General features: G+C 38.0%; 1 protein-coding gene across 1 annotated transcript in view; it reads right to left on the bottom strand.

Annotated features, from left to right (window-relative positions):
• Positions 1–23,958, bottom strand: part of LRRC49 (leucine rich repeat containing 49) — a gene marked incomplete at its 3' end in the record, with an annotated part of 168,338 nt that overhangs the window by 97,443 nt on the left and 46,937 nt on the right. The window contains exons 5-8 of the mRNA XM_011940552.1: positions 22,927–23,029; positions 19,189–19,392; positions 11,755–11,821; positions 4,307–4,450 (exon numbers count right to left, since the gene is read on the bottom strand). Of these exons, the coding sequence (XP_011795942.1) occupies positions 4,307–4,450; positions 11,755–11,821; positions 19,189–19,392; positions 22,927–23,029 (518 nt within the window). The remainder of the gene's footprint in view (positions 1–4,306; positions 4,451–11,754; positions 11,822–19,188; positions 19,393–22,926; positions 23,030–23,958) is intronic.

Raw genomic sequence — 23,958 nt, forward strand, 5'->3', positions numbered from 1 at the left:
ACATGGATCAAAAAAGAAATCGCAATGAAACATAGAACTTAGAAAGTGCTTAGAACTAAACAATAAGAAAAATACTAAATTTCAAGACTTAATAGAAGAAGCTGAAGTGATTTTTAGAGAGAAATTTATAGGCTTAAATACTTTTATGAGAAAATTTTTTTTTTTTTTTTTTTTGAGACGGAGTCTCGCTCTGTCACCCAGGCTGGAATGCAGTGGCCGGATCTCAGCTCACTACAAGCTCCACCTCCCGGGTTTATGCCATTCTCCTGCCTCAGCCTCCCGAGTAGCTGGGACTACAGGCGCCCGCCACCTCGCCCAGCTAGTTTTATTGGTATTTTTTAGTAGAGACGGGGTTTCACTGCGTTAGCCAGGATGGTCTCGATCTCCTGACCTCGTGATCCGCCCGTCTCGGCCTCCCAAAGTGCTGGGATTACAGGCTTGAGCCACCGCGCCCGGCCGAGAAAATTTAAAAGACTGAAAACTAATATACAAAATATCCAACACAAAACTTGAGAAAGAAACAGATAAAACAAAGGACATATACAATTGTTGGTAATATTAGTTCCTATTATTTTGGGGATATCTGAAATTTTTCAGGATTTTTTTTGTTTTATTAATTTTTTGCTTTAAAATTTTTTATTATTAATTTTAATAATAAAAAATTTTTGTGGGTACATAGTAGGTATAGGTATTTATACAGTACATGAGATGTTTTGATAGAGGCATGCAATGTGTAATAAGCACATCATGGACAATGGGGTATCCATCCCCTCAAGCATTTATCTTTTGAATTACAAACAATCCACTTACATTATTTTAAAATATACAATTACTATTGACTATAGTCACCCTATTGTGCTATCAAATGGTAGGTTTTATTCATTCTTTCTATTTTTTTGTACCCATTAACCACCTCCACCTCCCCTCAACACCCCACTACCCTTCTCAGCCTCTGATAACCATCCTCCTACTCTCTATGTCTATGAGTTCAATTGATTTGATTTTTAGATCCCACAAATAAGTGATAACATGCGATGTGTGTCTTTCCATTCCTGGCTTATTTCGCTTAACGTGATCTCCAGTTCATTCATGTTGTGGCAAATGACTGGATCTCATCCTTTTTTATGGCTGATTACTACTCCACTGTGTATATGTACCACATTTTCTTTATCCATTCATCTGTTGATGGACACTTAGGTTGTTCCCAAATCTTAGCTATTGCAAACAGTGCTGCAACAAACATAGGAGTGCAGATATCTCTTCCACATACTGACTTCCTTTCTTCTGGGAATATACCCAACACTAGGACTGCTGGATCGTATGGTAGCTCAATTTTTAGTTTTCTTAGAAACCTCTAAACTGTTTTCCACAGTGGTTGTACTAATTTACATTCCCACCAACAATATACAAGGGTTCCCTTTTCTCCACATTCCTGCCAGCATTTGTTATTGCCTGTCTTTTGGATATAAGACACTTCATAATTTTTAAAGAGAAAGATGCCATACAAACTAAAAATATTTGGTTTGAAATTTATAAAATTTCAAAAACAAAGATTGGTAAATAAACAAACAAGCAATAACTTTTCTACATCAAAAACATCACAGAACGTTTCTCTTCAAGAAGGCAAGTAGGTTGCATTTGTTTCACCTTCTTTCCAAGATTCAATGGGTGAAGCAATAAAAATACGCACAAATGAGAACATTCATGAAAATCCTAACAAAAGAGTTATCATTAACTGACCAACACTTCTGATGAATTTCAGGCAGTTGAAAAGCTGATGGAATCTTACTGGAGATAACTCTGAGCAGGAAGAACTGCAGCTCAAAACTGCAAGAGAGATGTTGTACTCAAAGGCAGCAATTCTTTCTGACTGAATGCCATCTTACTCCATGCTGGGTCAGTGCATACAATGAACAAGCATGGACTAGGGTGAACTGTGCTGAATCAAGTAGGTGTATAATTAAAGATCTGTCTACTCAACAGCTATTTTTAGAATACCAACAAACCCACCCACTCCCACTCCTGTCATGAATATAAACATGTACAGAGCAGCTGGCTGAAGAAATCCTCAGCTAGAGCCTAAGGAACTGCTCTCCAAACAAAATAGAGTATTTGTCAAAAAAGGATGGAAAGTGTGGGTGTTTTATCTATAGAGATGATTAACCACCTCTACATAAGAATCAGAGGGAAAAAAGAAATGGCAGCTTCACCTGGCACAAATGAAAACAAAGTCTTTCTACCCCTGAAAGTAAAGTCTTATTTTGGCAGTCACTGAGTGAGACTGCCTTTTCCCTTTCACTTACCCTAAAAGGAAATTCACAAATGTGTGGGATTCAAGAACTGACACAAATCTAGCGATCATTCTAGAGCAAGATCTTATGGTTAAAAAGATCTACTCAACTGCACAGGATACCCAGATACTCCTTAACATGGTCCTTCATTTAAAGATTACCAGCTACTGAGGAAAATCAAAACCATGAAAGAAAAAAAAGCAAAAAGAGTAAGTGTGGTGACTGATCCTGGAGAAAAAAATGATGGAAAAAAAAGTATCCTCAGATTTTAAAGTCCCTTGAATATTTTAAGAAAGAGATGCTTTGAAAAAGAAATAAGAGTTGGATGAAGTTTATTTATCCATATATTTCACAATATACGGATATAGTAAATTTGATATGTAGCAAATGACTGTAATTAATATGCATGACACTTATTGTCTTTTTAACTTTTAGAAATTAATACAATTTCCTCTTCCATCAGTTGTTTACTGCTGCCTAAACTATAACAGTAGTGATTAAATCTAATACTCAACGGGGAATTCAGTAAGCAATTTCCTGAATACGCATTATGCACTTCCCAAACAAAAGCCAAAATATAGGCAGGAATAAACTAGGGCCAGTAGATTCCTGTTCCGTATTCTAACAAAATGTTTTGGAATCTTACCAGACCCAAGGTCCTAAGGACAAATTAAGTCCTGACTGAGCAGTTCTTGGAGACTTAGCAACATAACAGGTTATCCCAATCTGAATGTCTTTTAAATAAACAGTCCAGTTCCAGTATTATATCTAATCTGGGAAGGGCTCGACAGAAAGTAGAAGTTCTGGAATAAATCTGTATCTTGGATAGCATGCTAAAATTGTCCTAACCTTCTAGAAGAGATGAGCATTACCTGACTCATATTTTCTGGGAAACCTTCAAAATAAAACCAATCTGTACTATGAGACCTATAAATAAGGTATCATCTGTCCCCCAGCCTTTTCAAGTGTACCATTTACAGTACACTTAATTCTTTACAAGGGAACTCAATGTTGAAAGAGTTAAGAGGTATATTGTGTCTTTCAAAGTGCATAAATGATACCAGAGAGAACCTAATGCAGTTTTTCTATAAGAACCTAATGCAGTTTTTCTATAGCATTTAAACAAAGGAAACTTCTTAAAGAGCAAATAATGTTCCTCATTACCTGTATCATATCACAAAGCAGAACAGTTATATTTCTAATGCTCTTCACATATGTACAAATACAAAATATCTCAGCATCAAGTTTCCATTTAGTTGCTGACCTTCAGCAAAATCATAAATTTGACCAAGTTCATCTCAGAGTTCCAGAATTCCCTTTCCATAGTTTTGACCCCACAATCGAACTCTTTTTCCTCCTGCTCACATGCCAGTTCTCCGCCATATTCATGTCTTTTTTCAGAGTCAATAAACTGAAAAACACCCTAGAGTCAAACTGGTTCAATGTCCTCATTTTAGAAAAAGCTAAACTGAGGCCATGAGAGTTGTGATTTACCCAAGGTCACATAGCTAATGAGGGATGAAGCTAAGACCAGAACTAGGCCTCTGATGCCCTATGCAATGCTTTTCCCACCATACCAAGCTGCCTTTTTAAAAACTGCAAAGCATACAGTATTTATGTGTATCTTCACAACTCTCAACCTCACCTCTCTGTGCCTTTTCCCTCTTAGTACAATAATTTCTCAACTTTCAGTCACTAGTAACCCTCTTTCTTACTAATTCTATACCCAAGACAAAACAGAAAAGGATTTACTACTCATTTACACCAAATGATTCATTTTCTGATAACACTTCTATTGTGTTTCTAACATTATATTTATTCTTTAAAATGGAAAATACCTCAATACCTCCCAAATCAACATATTACAGAGCTTAATAATTACATCCACAATTTAAATTCAGAAGAAAACTAAATAACCATAGATTCTTACTTTGCAGAAAGTCATATTATAGCATTTGTTTCAATTCCTTGAAAAAAAGCCACAAAGTACATATCAATTCCATTTTAATACTCACCACGAAAGTGATTTGATTGTGTCGCAAGTTCAGTTCAGTTAGTGAATCCAGCCCATTAAGATTATCAACGTGACTTAAAAAGTTCCTAGCAAGATTTAAAACTCTCAACTCACACAAATGATTAATATTTTCAATTTTGGTAATCTGTTAAAAAAAATAGGAGAAGGGTGATTAGCAGTCAAAAACCTAAAATACACATCTTCTAAAAACCCTAAAAATAAAATATTCAAAGTCACTGGATTCAGTGGTAAGTGTATATGTAGACATTTAAAAATCTATTTTCAATTTCCTATGTTGTAGATAACATGAAGTCACATAACTTGTGAACATTAGCTAAAAGATCATATTTTACAATGACCATAGTAAACACTTGAAGTAAATGTCATCAAATAATCAACGAGTCCATTGGGCAACTTTAAGTGCCCAATCTGTCCCAGGTTCTGTGCAGGCTACATACTACCTGCCAAATAGAAACATACTGTGATCCCAAGGCATAAGCTCATCATGTTTTAATAAAGCAAGTCTGGCCTCTGACAGAAAAGGCAAGGGAAAGGAATGACATCAATTACCCTTGTTAATTCTATTTAAACTGCAAGATCTTGAGAGCAGTCAAGTCTGAATGCAAAGGGTCAAGGAACTAGGATTCCCAGGAGAAGATGAGGGTAATTTTTTTTTAATTAATTGAAAGCTGCTACATTAATAAAGATGGAAAATATTTAGTGAGGGTACAAAATGGTGAACACTGTTTAAAATAAGAGGACTTGAATCATGGAATATGCATGTGCATATAATGTTACAGGATCTTTGGGGTGTCATTTTTCTGACCAGAAACCTCTGTGGCCAATGGCGCCCTTGGGCGAGTTTTGTTCTGGCCCACTGAGCTCATTTCACCTAACCGCCCTCGCAGGCTGTGCTCAGCTCATGCTGCTGGCCTGGGTCCCATGTCTGCCAAGGGCAAGTCAGGTGTGGAACTGCGAAGGGAGTGAGTGAGCGTGGGGTCTGGCCACTGTGCACAGTCAGACATGCTGGCTGCTACGGCGGGGCAGGCAGCTCCAGGTTCTGACATGGGCACCAGCTCTCTGCGACGCTGCGGCTGGACCAGGAACACTGCAAACAGCTTCCACAGCTGGCACTGAGGAACACGGTGGCACCCAGAAGCCTGGATATGCGAGGAACCTCAGGGTCCCAAAGAGGGAGTCACAGCCCTGGTTTGGGGAGCTCCCAAGTCTAGGTGACCCAAAGGGCCACAGTTTCCTTCTCTTTGCCTGCAACATGGCGAGTGAAGGGCATGTCTCAGCCCTGTTGTGTTATAGCTCTTTTAGCCTCACAATTCTGTGGGTCCCAAATTCTGTGGGTCCCAGGTTCTTGTCCTGCGACCAGGAAGAATGAGGTATACAGACAAGTGGAGGGTTAGCAAGACAAACAGGAGCTTTCTTAAGTGATAGAACAGCTCAGAGGAAACCCACAGGGAGCAGCTCCTTTCCACAGCCAGGGTGTTCTGATGAGTGTTCAGCAACTAGCAGAGAGGGTGGCTCCTCTCTACCAAGAAAGTCATCTTGACAAGTGTTCAGCTATCAGCAGAAAGGGCAGCCCCTCTTTGCAACTGGTTATCCCACCATCTCTGCAGCTGTCAGTAGAGAGGAGGCCCTAGAGCACTTTGCTCCTCTCTACAGCTGGTTATCCCAATGTCTGCTCAGCACTGGCTGAGTCCGGGGCTTTTATGGGCTTCAGGGTAGAGGAAGTGTGTGCTGATTGGTCCATGAGCAGTCATTGGCAGACCCAGAAAAGGTACCACAAGTTCCCACTCCAGTCAGTGGGACTGGCAGCCTGGCCTGAAGGTGGGGAGTCATCAGGGACCTGCCCGCTTCTGCTCAGGAAACTGTCTGCCTCCTGCTGCTGTTCATGGTGCCCAGGCTATAGGTATGAAGGGGCACCTGCAGGCCAGCACCTAGCTGTCCTCAGCCCCCCTTGGATTCCCTTCTATGCTTGTTGGTGACAAAAATTCAAAGGGAGCTGAGGTGACAAAGGGCTGGTGTGTAAACACTGTCCCAAGCATGTGCATACTTGGCCAGGCTGCCACAGCACCCAGGCTTAACCACAACTTTGCTCTGAGATTGGAGCAGGCACTGACAGCAGGGAGAAGCCAGACAGCAGAAGCAGACACTTCAGAATCTATTGGGAGAGCAGCGGGGGAGCCTCCTGGGTCCACAAGAGTGCAGAGATGCCTGGGTCCACGGCTGCAGTTTGGGAGGCTGCAGCTGTACCCAGGAGGGCAAGGCTCCTGCCTGCTTCCTGGCCCCAACAGCACAGGGATGCCCAGGTCTGCAGTCGTGGCTTGGGTGGCTGTAGCAGCACCCGGGGAGCTCCTGCCCCAACTCGGAAGGGGTGGGGCTCCCACTTGTCCCCAGCTCCTGCTGGCTCCATGGAGCCTGCAGCCCCAGCCACGCCTCCCTGCTGCAGCTGGCCTGATGGCAGCAGCCACTCCAGATGGCCTGCTGCTGCCATTAATAATCAGCACTAAGGCCAGGCATGGTGGCTGACACCTGTAATCTCAACATTTTGGGAGGCTGAGGTGGGTGGATCACTTGAGGTCAGGAGTTTGAGACCAGCCTGACCAACATGATGAAACCCCATCTCTACTAAAAATACAAAAATTAGCTCGGCACGGCGGCATGTGCCTGTAATCCCAGCTACTCAGGAGGCTGAGGTAAGAGAATCACTTCAACCCGGGAGGCAGAGGTTGCAGTGAGCCAAGATCACGCCACTGCACTCCAGCCTGGGTGACAGAGCGAAACTCCATCTCAAAAATAATAATAATAAAAAATAATAATCAGCTCTAAACTGCAGCAGAGAAGTTTGAGCTGCACACTAAGGAGAGGGTAAGTAAAAACTAACACTGAAGTGATGAGAGCTCAAAGTGATGTTAAGCCCCACTATTATAAAACAGCAAGTATAGCACAATGGGATGAGTTACTGCGTGACACAAGATAAAAGTCCTCATGGAGGACTACATCAACCTGATGAACATTAAAATGAATTTCACAGTCACTGGAGATTAATTTGCTCATTTGTATTGCCATCACAGTATATTGGAAATTTTTTACTAACATTTCAAAGCAGATGTTAGCTAAAATAACTTTTCTCAGATGTCTAATCTATATTTCACATTGTTATTTGGACACTCTTATATTCAAGAAACACCATTAGGTTCCATCCAGTTTCCAGAAAAGAAACGTTTATTATAAATTCAATAATATATAAAAGTAATCTATGACCACATTTAAAGATTTTTGATTTAACTAATGTGAAATAAGATAAAATTATATAAAATTTGAAAAAGAAGAAACAAGATTATCAGTATTTACAGATTATAAAACTGTATAATAAGACATGGAGTAAAACATTTTAAAACTAAACAGGTGATAGAATTCAAAATGCAAGAAGCCAGTAAAAAGCAAAATAGATACCATAGAAAAAGAAATCAGTAATGTCAGCACAAGCTTAGAAATCCTCCCAAAATGCTAAGGCAAAACAGAGAGGAAGAATAAAAGATAAAATGGAGAGATGGAAGACAAACAATACAGATATAACAAACATAAATGGAAAAGAAGGAGTGTTTAAATATAGAAAACTTTCCTGAGCTCAAGAAATATATAAATATACAGAGTTATGGGGGACAATTGTTGTATGATCTGCATGGTATGTTTTCTCCCTTCTGCTAATAGTTCTGGACATTTCCTTTAGAAAACAACCCTTCCACATGGTCCTGGTGGGGTTTACAATTAGAATGCCTGCTTTAGTTACCTTCTAGTTAGAAAAGTCTGAAAAGAAACATGGTTAATTCCTGTATATAGACCCATATTTTAAAAATCACTAAGAATATTATTTGGCTTCTTGGTTTAAAACCCAACAGGCCAGAATCATGTACAACATCTGCTATGGAATAAGGTCAATTACTTGTTACAGCCATGGACAAAGTCACAAGCATAAAGCAGATAATAGAAGCTTCAGGCAAAGGGTTGTATAAAGTGACAGCATAGGTCTTGATTGATTGATATACTTCACAGCAAGAAAAAAGATGATGGGAATGTTGGAAAGCCCATTTATGGGTCACAGGGATCAGATAGAGTCCCAATATAGACTGCAGGGCTGCTTAACACATCTAGGAAAGCTGTATACTCCAGTATTAACCTTTGTGTATGAGAGTAACCTAGATTGCTCTGCCTGGATAAAGATAACCTTCCCCCCAGCAATACAGAAAGGGCAAGTGTTTGCTTTCACGTTAGCAGCCACAGAAATAGCAGGCTCTCCCTGGAGGAAAAGATACCACTGAAAGAACAGATTCTTCTTGAAGCACATCTGTGTCTATGTTAAAGCAAAAATTCACTGAGAGAAAAAATTACAGTTAACCAACACAAGATCTAGGTTAGAAACTCCTAGTCAACCTCCTAGATCCCTCTGTATTCACTACTCACATACAATTAATTGCTAAGTCTTGATGTTTCTACTTTTTAAATATTTTTCCAGTCTGCCCCTTTATCATATCCTTAATGCTACTACTTTAGTTCATGCCACCGTCTCATCAAGATTATTATAATTAGTTTCTCTCAACTATTCTGTCTCCATTTCCCCTCCCTCCGTCTCTACTTCCCAATCCATTTCCTGAACACCACCATCATTACTCAGAATGATTTTACATCCATAAACCAATTATGTTTTATTTCACAGTGTGCACCAAGCATATTTTTATTTTCAATAGAAGTAAATTCAAAAGACAATAAACATTCACTTAATGTCTTTTAGCTTTTTTACTATAAGATGCTAAATGTTTAGAATTGGACATTAGTTGTTTCATCTAGAATAGTTCCTTCCTGGCTTTTTAGAAACCTAAGGTCACGAAGACTGTATCTCTGCTTTGAAATACTGTGAAATTTTGCTTATTGGATTCATATATTATGAAACAAGACTCAGATTTCATTTAAAACTTCCTTCTTCCAGTTATAGAACATTTGTACTGCACAAATTACTTCTCAAGGTTCTTCCAGTTGTAGAACTTGAGAAGTAATTTGTGCAGTACAAATGTTTAACACACACAATATCACAAACATACACTGAAATTATAAAATACGTAACACAGGTCAGCTAACAAGGAACAGACATTTTGCGTCAACATAATGATTGGTAACTAATGCCTATACATAAGGTACAGATGAAATGATATGGTATTCTTTATCAGGTGCTCTTGAAGATCTTGGGTAGTACTCACAAATTCTTAAAGATATATTAGAATTTGAAAATCATATGTTTATTATTGCTCATATATACACTTTAAAATAAACAAGAAAAATACTGCTATCATAAAATGTTTCATTTATAAACAGTTTTTAAAATAGAGGATAAAACACCAATTCATTTGCCTGGCATACAAAGCCCTCCACAATCTAGTCGTTGCCTACCTTTCGAATCTCTTCTCTCAACATCCTTCCACACATGCTCTGTTCTCTGGTGGTAAATACTTATTGTGTTGTTTTCCATCTCAGTGCCTTTGCGTATGATATTCTTTTACTGTCAATACTCTAATTCCTCTTCCCCTTCCACCACCATCTAACCGGATAACTTCCCCTCTATTGGACAGACAGTAACTAACCTGCAGAGCCATACAATTCCCAGGCCACCATCACTCCTCCCACTCACTACATGCACACACAAATACATGAGGCTGGAACTAGATTCGAACCTAATAGACGTGGCCTATTAAATCTATCAAGGTTTTTATTAATTACGTTAGCTTTTCACCAAAACTACCGGAACTAACAGCTGTTAGAAAGCCTAGATGGATCACACTGAGGTTTGCACCTGACCAACTATAAGCAGCTGTGAAAGATCTTGTTCATCAACAGGCAGGGATTCCCAGATCATCCCAGGATGTAGGCTTATCACTGCAGAAGAGACTTTACATTCCGCATGAGTATGTAGCTCATGTAACTATTTATAAATATTACATTTCTTTTTTTTTTTCTTTTTTTTTTCAAGACGGAGTCTCGCTCTGTCGCCCAGGCTGGTGTGCAGTGGCACGATCTCGGCTCACTGCAAGCTCCGCCTCCCGGGCCATTCTCCTGCCTCAGCCTCCCGAGCAGATGGGACTATAGGCACCCGCCACCACGGCCAGCTAATTTTTTGGCTATTTTTTTGTATTTTTTAGTAGAGATGGGGTTTCACTGTGACCGTGTTAGCCAGGACGGTCTCGATCTCCTGATTTCGTGATCCACCCATCTCGGCCATAAATAATACATTTCAAAGACAAAAATTTAAATGGATGAGCAAAGGACTGAAAAACAGCCAATATGATCTGACAGCGAAGAATAAAGAGAGGGAACATAAAAAATAGATACAGAAATTCAGACAGATACAGGAGTAGACAAATTGAACATAATTGGGAGCCTAGATTATATAGTAATCAGGAAAATATAAATCAAAACCACAACGTGATACCACTTTATACCAATTCAATCAGAAAAAAATTAAGAAGTCTGACAAGTCCAAATGTTGAAAAGAATAGGAAGCAACAGGATTATGTATTAGTGGTACGAGTACCAACTGGTACAATCCCTCTGGAAAGCAATTTGGCATTATCTTCTAAAGTTAAACATTTAAATAGCCTATGACTCATCAGTTTCACTCCTATATACTCTAGAGTACATATGGAACATGTAGAAGAGGAGACATGTACAAGAAAGTTCGTAGAAGTACTGTTCATAATGGCAAAACAACAAGATAAAACAAATGACAACAACAACAAAAACAGGAAACAACCCAAATGTCTATCAATAAGACACAGGAGCCAAAAGGTTTTGTATAGTCTTACCATGGAACATACAACTATAAATAAAACTATAGCTACTTGAAATAGTTAAAGCTCAGTAATATAATGCTGTATTCAAAAAGCAAACGCTAGATGACAACATATAGTATAGCTTTTTTAAGTTAAGAGACAATACTACTAAAGAATATATTATTTAGACATACCTATATGTGACAAAACCAACTGAAAAACCCACAAAGGAATGAAAAACATGAAATCTAGAATAGTGGTTACCTGTGATGCAGAAGTAAGGAGATAGAATAAAAAAAGAAATACCTAAGTAGACGAAAGTCAGTAATATTCTAGGTCTTGGATTGAGGTTGCAAAATGTGTACTTTAAAAATAAGTTAATAAAAAACAAAATTGTCATAACTATAAGAATTCCAAATGTTTTATAAGCTGTATCTGTCATTTACTGCTGAGGAGTTACCAAATCTTCTATAAATAACCTTGATACCTTAGAAATTTCAGTGAATCAATAAAGAAACTCTTGAAAAATTCAATGCAAGTATGATTCTTAAAACTTTTATACCATTTTCCTGAACTTTTTTTCAAAAAAGAGAGAAATGAAAGGGCTTTACAATACCTGATTTCCATGAAGATCCAAGACATCTAAGCTTTTTAGATTCTCCAGATTTGAGATTTTCTTGATTCTGAAAACCAGAATAAGTAGAATAGAAATATGGATGTATCACACCTATCTGTAAATCAAAGTATGCTAAGGCGTAAAGGTGTAACTCATTTTAATTTACTCTATCTACATATATAGTTATATATATTCAACAATAATATATTTCCCTCTGATTTATTATAAATTTTAAAAATGCGATACCACTCAAGAGAAAGAGAGTTTAAATGTCATCATTAGAAAAGAGCAATCCTATGTCTAAGAACCTTAAGTCAATGCACTTATTCAAGACAGTTCTTCACATTAGAATATAATCTAAACTCCTTACTTCTGCCTACAAGGCACTAACCTGGCTGCTGACTCTTCCACCAGCCTTATCTCCTACCACAGGCTCGCTCACTCACTCTGCTCCAGCCACAGACGCATTCTTGCTGTACCTCTAACCTGACAAGTACATTTCCACCTTAGGGTATTTATTCTTGCTGTTCCTACTCCCCTAATGTTCTTCCCTCAAAACTTCACTTTATTCAGGTCTCAGATCAAACAACTCTTCAAAGTTGCTTCCAGATGACCCTATTTAAAATAGTTTTCCCTTCCTATCCCCATTACACTGTTTCCTTTCTCTGCTTTGACTTCACAGAATTGATCATAGCCTAAAATTATATTATTTTGTGTTTACATTTAAAAAAAACTCTCTTGCCAAATCAAAATGTGAGCTTTAAGAGGACATTCTGACATGTTCTCTACTCTATCCCCAGCACTTACAACAGTGCCTAGTGCCAAGTAGGTACCCAATAAATATTTGTTTAGTGAATGAACGAACATACTAACTAAATGAATAAGTTGTATGCACAAGGGTATTCATAATAGGATTCTTTATGACAGAGACAAATTGCATACCACCTAAATGCTTTCTACTGGACCTGCTCAGTTTGTAAAATGCTTATATTTATTTGAAATTTTTGATATGCCAGATGAGAGCAATGGCAAAAAAAAAAGAACAAAAAATGAAGTTCATACAACCCATCTTTATCACTATATATTTATCACCATCGATTTTTGTTGTCCTTGTTTACTGCCTCAAAGAACCATTTCCACCTCTCTAAGTGTTTTTAGAACTTGGATCATCCACTGAATAATATATATGTTATCTATACATAGTGTGTATATATGTGAGATATATATAGTGTGTATGTATACACATACATACTGATCATTACCATGTAAACATAATGCAGACTTAAACTTAATTAATTTCTGTCTGCACTTGATCTCAGTTATCTTATATCATTGCCAAATCAAGAATTATATTACAAGCCAATTCAATCCAATTTAATTTATAAAAATATTTCTCATATGCTCACCATGTATCATCGCTGTGTAGCTGTAGATCTTCCTCACTCCCTTATCACACACACACACACCACACTGCCTTATGACCACCACCTCCTCATCAGTCTCCTCTCACATCATCACCCTGACAGAATCTGTATCCTACCCCCTGAACACTCCTACCTCACTTCGTTCAAACCATCAGCATTCTTCCAGACTCACTGGACTCTTTCACTAGCCTTCACCTACTCCCAGGCATTTGATACTATCCTGTCTAGAATTTAAATCTCTCAAATAGCTAAATTAATAGCCCAACCAAATAGGAAAACAGGTACAACTTTCTTTTTTTTTTTGAGATGGAGTCTCGCTCTGTCACCAGGCTGGAGTGTAGTGGCACAATCTCGGCTCACTGCAACCTCCACCTCCCGGGTTAAAGTGATTCTCCTGCTTCAGCCTCCCGAGAAGCTATGACCACACATGCGCACCACTATGCCCAGCTAATTGTTGTATTTTTAGTAGAGACGGGGTTTCACCATGTTGGCCAGGATGGTCTTGATCTCTTGACCTGGTGGTCCACCCACCTCGCCCTCCCAAAGTGCTGGGATTCCAGGCATGAGCCACCGCGCCTGGCCCAGGTACAACTTTCAACACAATTTTTCCTCTGCCTGCTTTGCTTCTGAAATACCTAAAACAGTTGCAGAAAATTATAATACCCTAATCATACAGCTTAGGAGAGAGTCAGGCATTCTAATAGTAACCTGATCTCATAGCTATTAGAGAAGCCTTTTATTCCATTCCTTTATACTTCCAAGTTCACATTCCCTAAAACAGTGGTTCTCAAATTTCTGGATTTATCAGAATCACCTGGAGTGCCTGTAAAAACACTGTTTATTAGTTTCTCTTACTCTCCTTTGAACCAGCTTTGTCATCCTGCTGGTTCCCACATTATTGAATTAATTAAAATGCTGGCCTGTGATTACTATTTGTCTGAGAATTATATTTTTAACACTTTGAAAATTATACATCAGGGATAATGGAGATTATATCAGCCCAAAGTTCTCTGATTTGAAGAACCAATGTAGTCTGTTTCTGTCTTTATCAGAAATCCTGAGCACCTTTAAGGCCCTTTAATCAGAGAAACCATCATGTGCAGTAGGTATTCCCTCAGAATTCCACCAGGGCCTCACATAGTCACTCCCTATCTGTTGTGACTGCAACTACCTTTGCAAAATTGAGAAATCTAACATAACTGACTCCATCTTGCTTCTAGTCATACAAGCTAACTGTCTTTGCTCATTTTTGCACATAGGCCAAGCTAACTATGGGAAAAAATTTAGTTTACAGTTTAACTTTAAACCAAGGATCATAATAGTCCCTTCCTGAAACTAACCTCATTTTTGTTCAAGAACCAAAAACATCTTCATAAAACTAATGAAAGACCAACCACAAGGTTAGAATTATGTTAGGAGCCTGAATTCTGCTAAGACTGAGGCATAATTAAATGATAACCAGTCATTGTTTTCTAAGCTGCCTTTTTGTAATTGCTTACTGCTCAGGAATCACAGAGCCAATGGTAATAAGATTTGTGACTTCCCCAATTTCCCCTGTAGATAACATTGTTAATGAAACCTAAGACTGGTGTTTGAGATATTTTTCAGATATATTTTCAGATTCTGGTAGACCAACTGATACCACCCAGACTGGTGATTTCCACTCAGGAACTGACTCAGTGCGAGAAGACAGATTCAACACTCCTGTGATTCCACCCCCAATCCAACCAATAAGCAGAACCCATATTCCCTAGCCTCCTGCCTGCCAAACAAGCCGTGACAATCCTAGTCTCCAAATTCTTAGGGAGGCAGATTTGAGAAATATCTCCTCCTCCATCCTGCTCACTTGACTGCCTTGTGATTATTAAATTCTTACTCAGTTGCAACAACTGCTGTCTCAGTATATTGGCTTTTCTGTGCAGCAGGCAAGAAGAACCCACTGGGCTATAACATGACTTCTGGTATTAGTTTAGCTTTGACACATAGCTGCTTTATGACTCTCACATCAGATTTGGATCACCCAGGTGAACAGGAAGAAAAACAGACAAGACGTTCAATCAGTTAAACCCAAGACCAACCAAACATCTTGCTCTCTTGTTCTCATGAGTTGCCTTTGCCATAAATTCTCTTCCCACCCCCAAACACCTGAAATGACCTAAAAACATACCCAATTCTAAAGAATTCAGAAGTAAACGAAGGCATCACTTGGCCTAGAAGGCCCCCACTGGTCAGATTATGTATTGAGGTGAGGAATTTGCAGAATCCTAGCCAGTGCCCCCAAATTTGACCATTTTTACATTAACACCAATGTGACCTGAAAGATTTATTTAAAAAAGAAGCTCTTCCATTGAATAGAAACTGAAACTAGAAAAAGATGAGGCCCACCCATCACCTGAGACCTCTAGGGATATATCAAACCCTGTCTCTGCAGGCCACATTATGTTATCGATGCCAGGGTAAAGACCTCATACAGGACCTATAAGAAGGCTCAGCTTTTCGGGTGTCAGAAACAAATCCTTAAGTGGGAAACTTCAAGGAATCAAAAGGAAAGAAACAGAGAATCCCAGGTTCTAACAGAGAGTTTTGATCTCTAATCCTTGGTGATCAGAAGAAAATGCAGAGAAGTTCTCTGCATTCGCCTGTAATGACAAGGGTGGCAGAGGACCTGGAGAGGATAAGCAGGAGATACTGAAGGTAGAACAATTAGAGAACAAGAACTTTGACAGCAATGTGGGGTTGGGAGTTCTTTAGTATCAACGGAAACCTCACATACAGAACCTGAGCAAGGTTCTTTCTTAGCTTTAGATTAGAAATCCTTGTTGGAGTTGCCTGAACCCAGAGGCATGTGATTGCCCTGGATTTCCATATATGGTTCTACTGCCTTGGACCAAAAGACAATGCAGAGTAATGTGGAAAGGAGAAAGCTTTCTGAAGTTGACCAGCAGGAAGCAACAAATCTTCTAACACAAACGCATGAAGAGACAGGGTAGCAGATGTATTTCCCTCTTTACCAGCATCCTCAGCCAAGTTTGCCTAATGTTCACAAAGTACTAACCCAGGATAGATTTCCATCTTCACAGCTCAAAGGCCCCTTGCTGTGACAAAGTCAGCTGGCTGGAGAGCACTTGGCATTTGTTTTAGGGATCAGACTTGCATTTTACTGACACTTCAAAAACATGCAATAGGGGAAAATATGGAAAGTTTTCTTCTGACTCATTTTCTTTTTGATCCAAGAACACTAATAGTTCTAGAACTGTTCAATAGCTACTCCTTTATGTGAAAAATAAAATAAGATTAAAACCAAACAAATAACAAATAAAAAAGATGGAAGAGTAGAAAGAGGAAGAAGAGACAGCATTAGATTGCTTTTACTTCACTAACATAATGATATAGTAGAAAGGCATTAAGTCTCTTAGAGTTGAAAGAACAAAAAGACCTTAAATAAAGTCAGAAGCTCAGATAGACTGGTGGCTTCAAGGCACAAGTTATCAAAAATGGCAACTTAAAGGGTTAATTCTAAGAAACCAGAGAAGCGGAAAAGTACAAATAGGAAGATAGAACAGATGGAAAGATGACTTAAAATGGTAGGAACCAGGAACAGCGCTCAAATATGAGAGAAAGTGATTTTAAATATCACTAAAAATATTAACTCAAGGACTAAAAGGAGGGAATAATGACAATGGTATTAAAGAATAATTATAAGCGAGGCAAAGAAATCAGTAACTCTGAGGATCAGAAACTAGTAAAGAAATCTCTGGGCAAGAGAATAGTGAGTACCTTGGCAAGAGAATAGGGAGACTAGGGAATGCCTTAAATGTATGAAAAGTGAACTTCCCTTCTCACCTTACTCAGTGAACTGCTCTGGTGGCATACCCTTATTGTATAGACTTTGTATATATCTAACTTTGCAAAAGTCACTTTGCCTTTCCATTTCTCCATCTGTAAAAAGAGAAAGCTACTCTCTGAGGTCACTTCAAACTCTAATACTCTATGATTCTATAATCTCCCTGCTATGGTTTGAGTATCTGACCCCACTGAACATCATGTTAAAATTTGGCCCCCAATGGGTTGCCTAATAGTAACATAAACAGACTAAGATATGCTCCAAATTTGCTCAGACTACATAATGCTTAGCTTAACACTTGAACTAATTGTGGGTAATAAACTACACTGATAGGAGCCTTCATAGAAACTATGGAGGACAAACAAGAGACTAGAACTCTGGGACATGATATTGGGAAAAGTATCTTATATTATCACTGGGTAGTGAGAATAAAGACAGCCAAGGCTCAGTACACAACACCCCAAACTATGGCACAGTGGCATACTGAGTAATTTAAGCTGAAGGAAATTGAGAAAATCATACAAGGAGGAAGCTCAGGCTGGGCGTGGTGGCTCACGCCTGTAATCCCAGCACTTTGGGAGGCCAAGGCAGCAGATCACAAGGTCAAGAAATCAAGACCATTCTGGCCAACACGATGAAACCTTGTCTCTACTAAATATACAAAAATTAGCTGGGTGTGGTGGCACACGCCTATAGTCCCAGATACTCACTACTCAGGAGGCTGAGGCAGGAGAATCACTTGAACCCGGGAGGCAGAGATTGCAGTGAGCCAATATGGCGCCACTGTCCTCCAGCCTGGTGACAGTGCGAGACTCCATCTCAAAAAAAAAAAAAAGGAGGAAGCTCACTCTCTGACCTTCTCCCACCTTTCTTCCCTAAGGCCACAAAAGGAATTCTCTGATCTACCTACCCTACCTTAAATTTAAGATACCTTTCCTAAGCTCGCTCTGTGAGCTTCTCTCACCTTTCTCCCCTGAGGCCATAAAAAATTCTCTGATCTATCTTCCAGATAGACAGAAGTATCTGATCTATCCCTTCCCTTTGTGGGTATAGGGCAGGAGTCCTCTGGAATGAGGGTCTTATGACCCTCATGGAAGGAAGCAATGGAAGTAAAATACATAATATACCCCAAAAAAGGGAATGAAGACACAGAGACACCAAGAAGAATCTGAACAAATAGACCTTGCTAAGTTCCCCCAGTTTATTACCATTAGCTCATATCTCCTTTTGTCCAATCATACTGTCCACTTGCTACCAAACCTAAGCATAAAAATACACAGTCTTCCCTGTTTTGGAGGATATTCATTTATGAGGGCTCTTGTGTCATGTAAAAGTTGTATTAAATAAATTGTTAATGCTTTTCTCTTGTTAATCTTTGTTATAGAGTGTCAGCTATGAGCCTTGAGACGGGTGAGGAAAAGATATTACTTTTTTTCCCTGCAAGGAGTAATCCAAGATCCATGCTAGGGTGGAAGGCAGGGAAAGATGGGGGAGGAGAACCTAGCATGGTTATGATACTATATCTAAACTTCTTCATTTGATAATATAAAAATCATTTTTGGATTTTACTATAAAGCCCTTCTTTGTAGGCATTGCAAAAGCTATTCAGTAAAATAGAATGAAAAGTAATGAATGAATCTCAAAGAAATAAGTCAAGAACTGTATAGTTGCACTACATAATAGAGTTGTATAAAAGGAACTGGGGAAGTTCATATAGGATGTAATGTTAGATACAAACTGAAACTACCATCTGAAAAAGAATCAATTCGTGATTTGATAATCACAAAGTATCGAGTGTCTACCCTTAGTCAAACACTGGGAAGAGTCACAAGTGAAATACATAAGCCTAAAGTGAATACACATGTTTAAAGTAAGTTCTAAGGAAACAAAATCAAGGCCAAAGTCTGCTATTTACTTCCCTATAAGATATGGCACTGAAAAGCAATGGAAGTAAAATATATAATAAATGTTACTTGGTGTGACAAATTGTCAAACTGAATCTCATGAAACAAATTATGACTGGATCTTAGTCCACTCAAATAATTCAAATAATTTTTTAAAATTTTTAGCTTATTCATTTCTTAAGTATTATTCAATTCTGTCATCTCCACATTAATCCTACACATAACATTAGGTTACAAACAAACACTGCTCTACAAAGAATACCTGTTTTTCCCTAACAGAAGGACACGAAGGCATCTCAGAGTAGAAAGCCCACTGATTTCTTCAATCTGGTTATCATATAAATCCAAGGATATTAACTTCTGTAGATTAGAAATATTTTGTATCCGAGTTATAAAATTGTGTTGAAAGTTCAACAAACGAAGGTGGTCTTCCCCATTGATGATAGGACATACAGTCAGCTTTTGTCTAGAAAAAAATGTTAAAAAGTTAATTAGGTCATGATTCAGCCGCCTACCTCCTCTTACAAATATTAGTAGTAGTATCTTTGTGCTCTCATTCTGTGAGGAGAAAAAAATAAGCTGGACCACTTCCAACCCCCATGAACTAAGCGACCTATATTTAATTGTAAATCATTCACAAAAAAAACCCAATAGACTTTGACAGGGTTTATTATTAAAATTATGTCTAAGCTCTCATTATATTAAAAAACTCAAATATAATTTATTTCACATGAAATTGACTTAACATGAGAAAACATTCAACATAATTGTCTTTTGTGATAGAGGTTTAAATGACTGAATCTTGTTACTTAACCAGACAAGTGCCCTTGGCATCAATTCACTGATATAACAACTGCCCAGGCAACTAAGTCATCAGAGTTAAAAACATATAAAAGGGTCTCTCAGGGAATCACAGACTGTTGAGCTAGATGACATCTTCAAAAGAGCAAGAAATTCAGCCATCTACAGTTCGATTTGATTAAAAAAATTCATACTGAGATTTATTAATGGCAAAGTGGTCCTTAACATTTTCTGAGAAACTAAGACTTTATGTATATGTTTATATGCTCCACACTTTGAACTTTGCAGAACGTTTAGAGTCCTACAGGGTAGGAAACCTTAAAAATATATGCTTTCAGCAGTATTTAAAACAGTAAGCCTCTATTATGCAAAATGTTGTAACGTATTACATGTGAAGTAAGTAAGTTCAGGGCCCTTTAAGAATTCTAGTAGTAAAATAATAGGGGCAGACAGGAGGTCCTGCGTGATTCTAGTCTGAGAGGTCAAAAGGAGTCTTTAAGGAAAATACAGCTCTATCGGAGTGTGAACAACTCTAATAGGAAAGTTTATTAGAAATACTCTCTTTCTGTAGAAATCAAGTTAATGTAAGCTTTAAAGAAAATAAATCAGTGTTACTAGCATAACTGAAACTATGAAAGTGATCAGAATCTTCCTGATAAAGAGAAAAATAATGATTCACAGAAAAAAGAAGTAACTGAATGTTAAGGGCTAACAAAGATATGATGTTTAAAAATATAGATTCTGAAGAAATCTGTTAAAGATAAAGGAAAAGGAAATTTTGCGCAGTAGTTTAATTCTTTTAATGTATGGTTAATTTTATAATTCATTTCATGTATTCAATTATTTTATCACAGAATATTTAAAATTCACTTATATATTCAATTATTTTATCACAATACTTTATCCAATTATTTTATCACAATATTTTATCCAACTATTTTATCACAACTGTGATAAATAAATTTAGTATATAAATCATAAATTAATAAATTATAAGTATTCTACCTTAAAATTTGTATCTTTGTGCATCAGCTTAGCAAAAACTTGAAATCGTCTCACTTCTGCTTCAGTCTTTTTCTTTTTCTCTTAAACTTACTGGTATTCCCCAACTTCTATTTCATCCAGTTCTTGAATCGGTCATCACTAAGATAGGAAAATAAATAACCTACAACCTCCCTCTTACATAAGCTACCATAGATTGAAATAAAGTCACTTTCTCTGATACTAAACACAGTGGTTAAGTCCCAGTGCCAAGGTTCACTTGTATACCACTTAACCCCACAAACCTCTGTCACTCCAACAAAACAAGCAAGCAAACATACATAATAACCAGAGAACCAGTGCCCTCAAGGGGAGTTTCTAGGCCTACAAAACTCTTGAGTTGCTACACCTCCTACCCCATTACCGATACATCTCTTGGACTATGCCTTTGCTTCTGTGTTTCCTTCTGGGTGCCGATAAGCTGTCTTTCTGGTACTCCAGGGCTAACCTAACTCCCAAAAGAGCCAGAGCCTAGCTCTTCCAAGTAGTTCTTCTCAGAGTTGGATTCTGCTCTTGACCCCTCAGTCTCCTAGCTAAGAAGCTGCAAAGCATGGCATATCTGCCTTTGGAAATCACTGGCACTACCCACTGGCTCTCAAAAATGATCTCTGAGCTAGTTTCTTGCTGCTAGCCAAACTTTCTTGACTGCACATCCTGGTTCTTGTCAAACGGTGCCTAACTTTATATCTTTGTGATTCTGTCATTTCACAACCAATGAAGTAGAGTTAGTTCTCTTAATCCTGACTTTCTTGATAAACAAGTCTCTGCCGGATCAAAGTTTGCTTCTCCACCCCAGAGGCCCATGCCGTTAAGGACCCATCTTCACAATCGCCTGAGTCACCCCAAGCTACAAAGGAAGTGCCTAACTTGTTATGTCATAGTCTTAAAAATACTGGCTCCTGTTAATATCAAGTAACACGAAACGGAAGGAAGCTGAGGTACTATTCTTGGCCAGTCTTTCAGAGATCAAAAGAAAAGTTACCAAAAAAATCCCTCAAAACATTTTAAAATATAAAATATAATGAAAGTTATAAATATTAGACAGCATTCTCAAAAACCATCTATACCACAAAGATGTCATAAGCGATACTGCCCTTCAGTGTTACTTTCCATACAAAAGAACATGTTGGAAACTCCAGCAGTTTTTCCCAACTATAAACACAGATAGTTCATTATAATTTGTTGTCAGGTGTGCACTGCTAAGCTAAAGGTATGCATAGCAGAGATGTTTTCTCTACTGGTTACACCACTGGGGTAGAGGTTGGGATCCTTCATCCATCATGCTACTGTGGATAGTTTCCTAGATGTAAAGATGGGGATCAAGTTCTAAATATATTCATTCATTAAAAAAATTTTATCAAGAGCGTGTTTTGTACCAGGTTCTGTTCTAAATACCAAGAATACAGAACTGGACAAAAATTTCTGTGCTTATGGAACCTGTATTCTAGCAGGAGACAGACAATAAACATAGTAAGTAAATAGTTATTATGTTATAGGGTAAAAAATGCTAAGAAGAAAAATAATGAAAGCAGAGAAGGGGGCTGGAGACTTCAGTGTGTAAGGGGTTGCAATTTTGGAGAGGATGGCCAGAGAAAATCATCCCTGAAATGATGACATTTGAGCAAAGATCTGAAAGCGGTAAGGGAATGAACCTAAAGATATGAGGAGGAACAGCATTCCAGGCAGAGGGAATAGCAAGTACCAAATTCCTGAGGTATAATCACTCTTGGTGTATTCAAGGAACAGCTAGGAGGCAGGTATGATTGGAGCAGTGAGTGAAGGAGAGTGTAGGAAAAGATGAAGCCAGTGAAGTAACAGGAAACTAGACTGGATAGGGCCCAGGAAGCTCATGTGAGGATTATATTGTAGTTTTTTTCTATACTAAAATCCATTTTTCATCAATGTCATATTTTAGAATTGCTGTAGTACTCTTGTGGAGTATAGTCAAGCTCTTTTATTTACATAGATATAAAATTCCTCACCATACCTCAGGAAGGAGAAGCAAAAAGTTGGTTAAAAAAAAAATGATTATATCTAAATAGGAGAATTGAATAACTGGGGAACAGTAGGAAGGAGGGAGACTTGCATCTTTCAAATCTTGTACCATGTCTATGTATTACCTAGTCAAAAAAAAGAAAATAAAATAAATTGTCCTCACCTTTCTAGGCTCAACCTGTCTGAGTAAAGAATTTTCTCTTCAGAAGAACGTTGAAGAATAGGAAATGATGACAATGATGAGCTCACCAAATTAATATGATCACCTATTAAAAATGATATACAAATTACTTAATTAAGAAAAACCTTCAAAGTCTTGAAACTAAAGTCACCTTATATTTGGAGAATTTTGGCACCATAAATATCTTATCTAGCAAGTATAGTTTCCATAGCTCTCCACATTTGAAATTAATTACTAAGTTGAATCTGTTTCTTTCCTTCTTAAACCTAAACTATGTGTTTCATGTATGCCAAATAATTTTTCCCTTGCCTTACAGATTGGTTAAAAGTACAGAACTACTCCAGTGCTATCTTTATCCCTTTGGAATCCTAACTTCTTGTCTTAAATTCTAACTCTCTATAACTAAAATGATAGTCCCTCATTACCAGATATATTTGGGCCAGCGCTATGACAGCCCTGCCAGATTCTGGATTTTGAAGGTATCTTAATGGAAGAATCTCCAAATGCTGACAAGGAGCTCATGGTAGTTTTCATTTCCAGCCCATATAGTTCTGTCACATTTGTTGTGGATGAGATGCATAGGAAATACACAAAAAGTAGTTTTGGATAGCAGATGTAAACCTCGCATCATCTCTTTCTTTGTATGTTCAGCCACTATTAGTAGAGAATATTGCCAAGATACCAAAGTGGATGTCAGTAAATCTAGTATTCTCATAGTTAGGGTCCACGGAGTATATGACACCCCTCTAAGGTTTATAGGCTGTTTGTTAGATGACGTGCTTGCCAGTATGTAGCCTTCAATCTAACAGACTGAAATTAATAAATGCACATATGAAATTCATAAATAGAACAACATACATAAATGCCAAATAAAAAGAATATCTATTTGTAAATTTGCACATAAGTGTGTCTGGTTATTTTTTACTTGATGAAGGTGGTTGCAGATGGGTTTGGGGGAAGGTGAATATTAAGATATTTTCTAAAGAACTAGAAGAATGTAAATGGTCAAGAAGG

Source organism: Colobus angolensis, unplaced genomic scaffold, assembly GCF_000951035.1.
Source record: "Colobus angolensis palliatus isolate OR3802 unplaced genomic scaffold, Cang.pa_1.0 Scaffold19, whole genome shotgun sequence".
In the NCBI taxonomy this organism is placed as follows: domain Eukaryota; kingdom Metazoa; phylum Chordata; class Mammalia; order Primates; family Cercopithecidae; genus Colobus; species Colobus angolensis.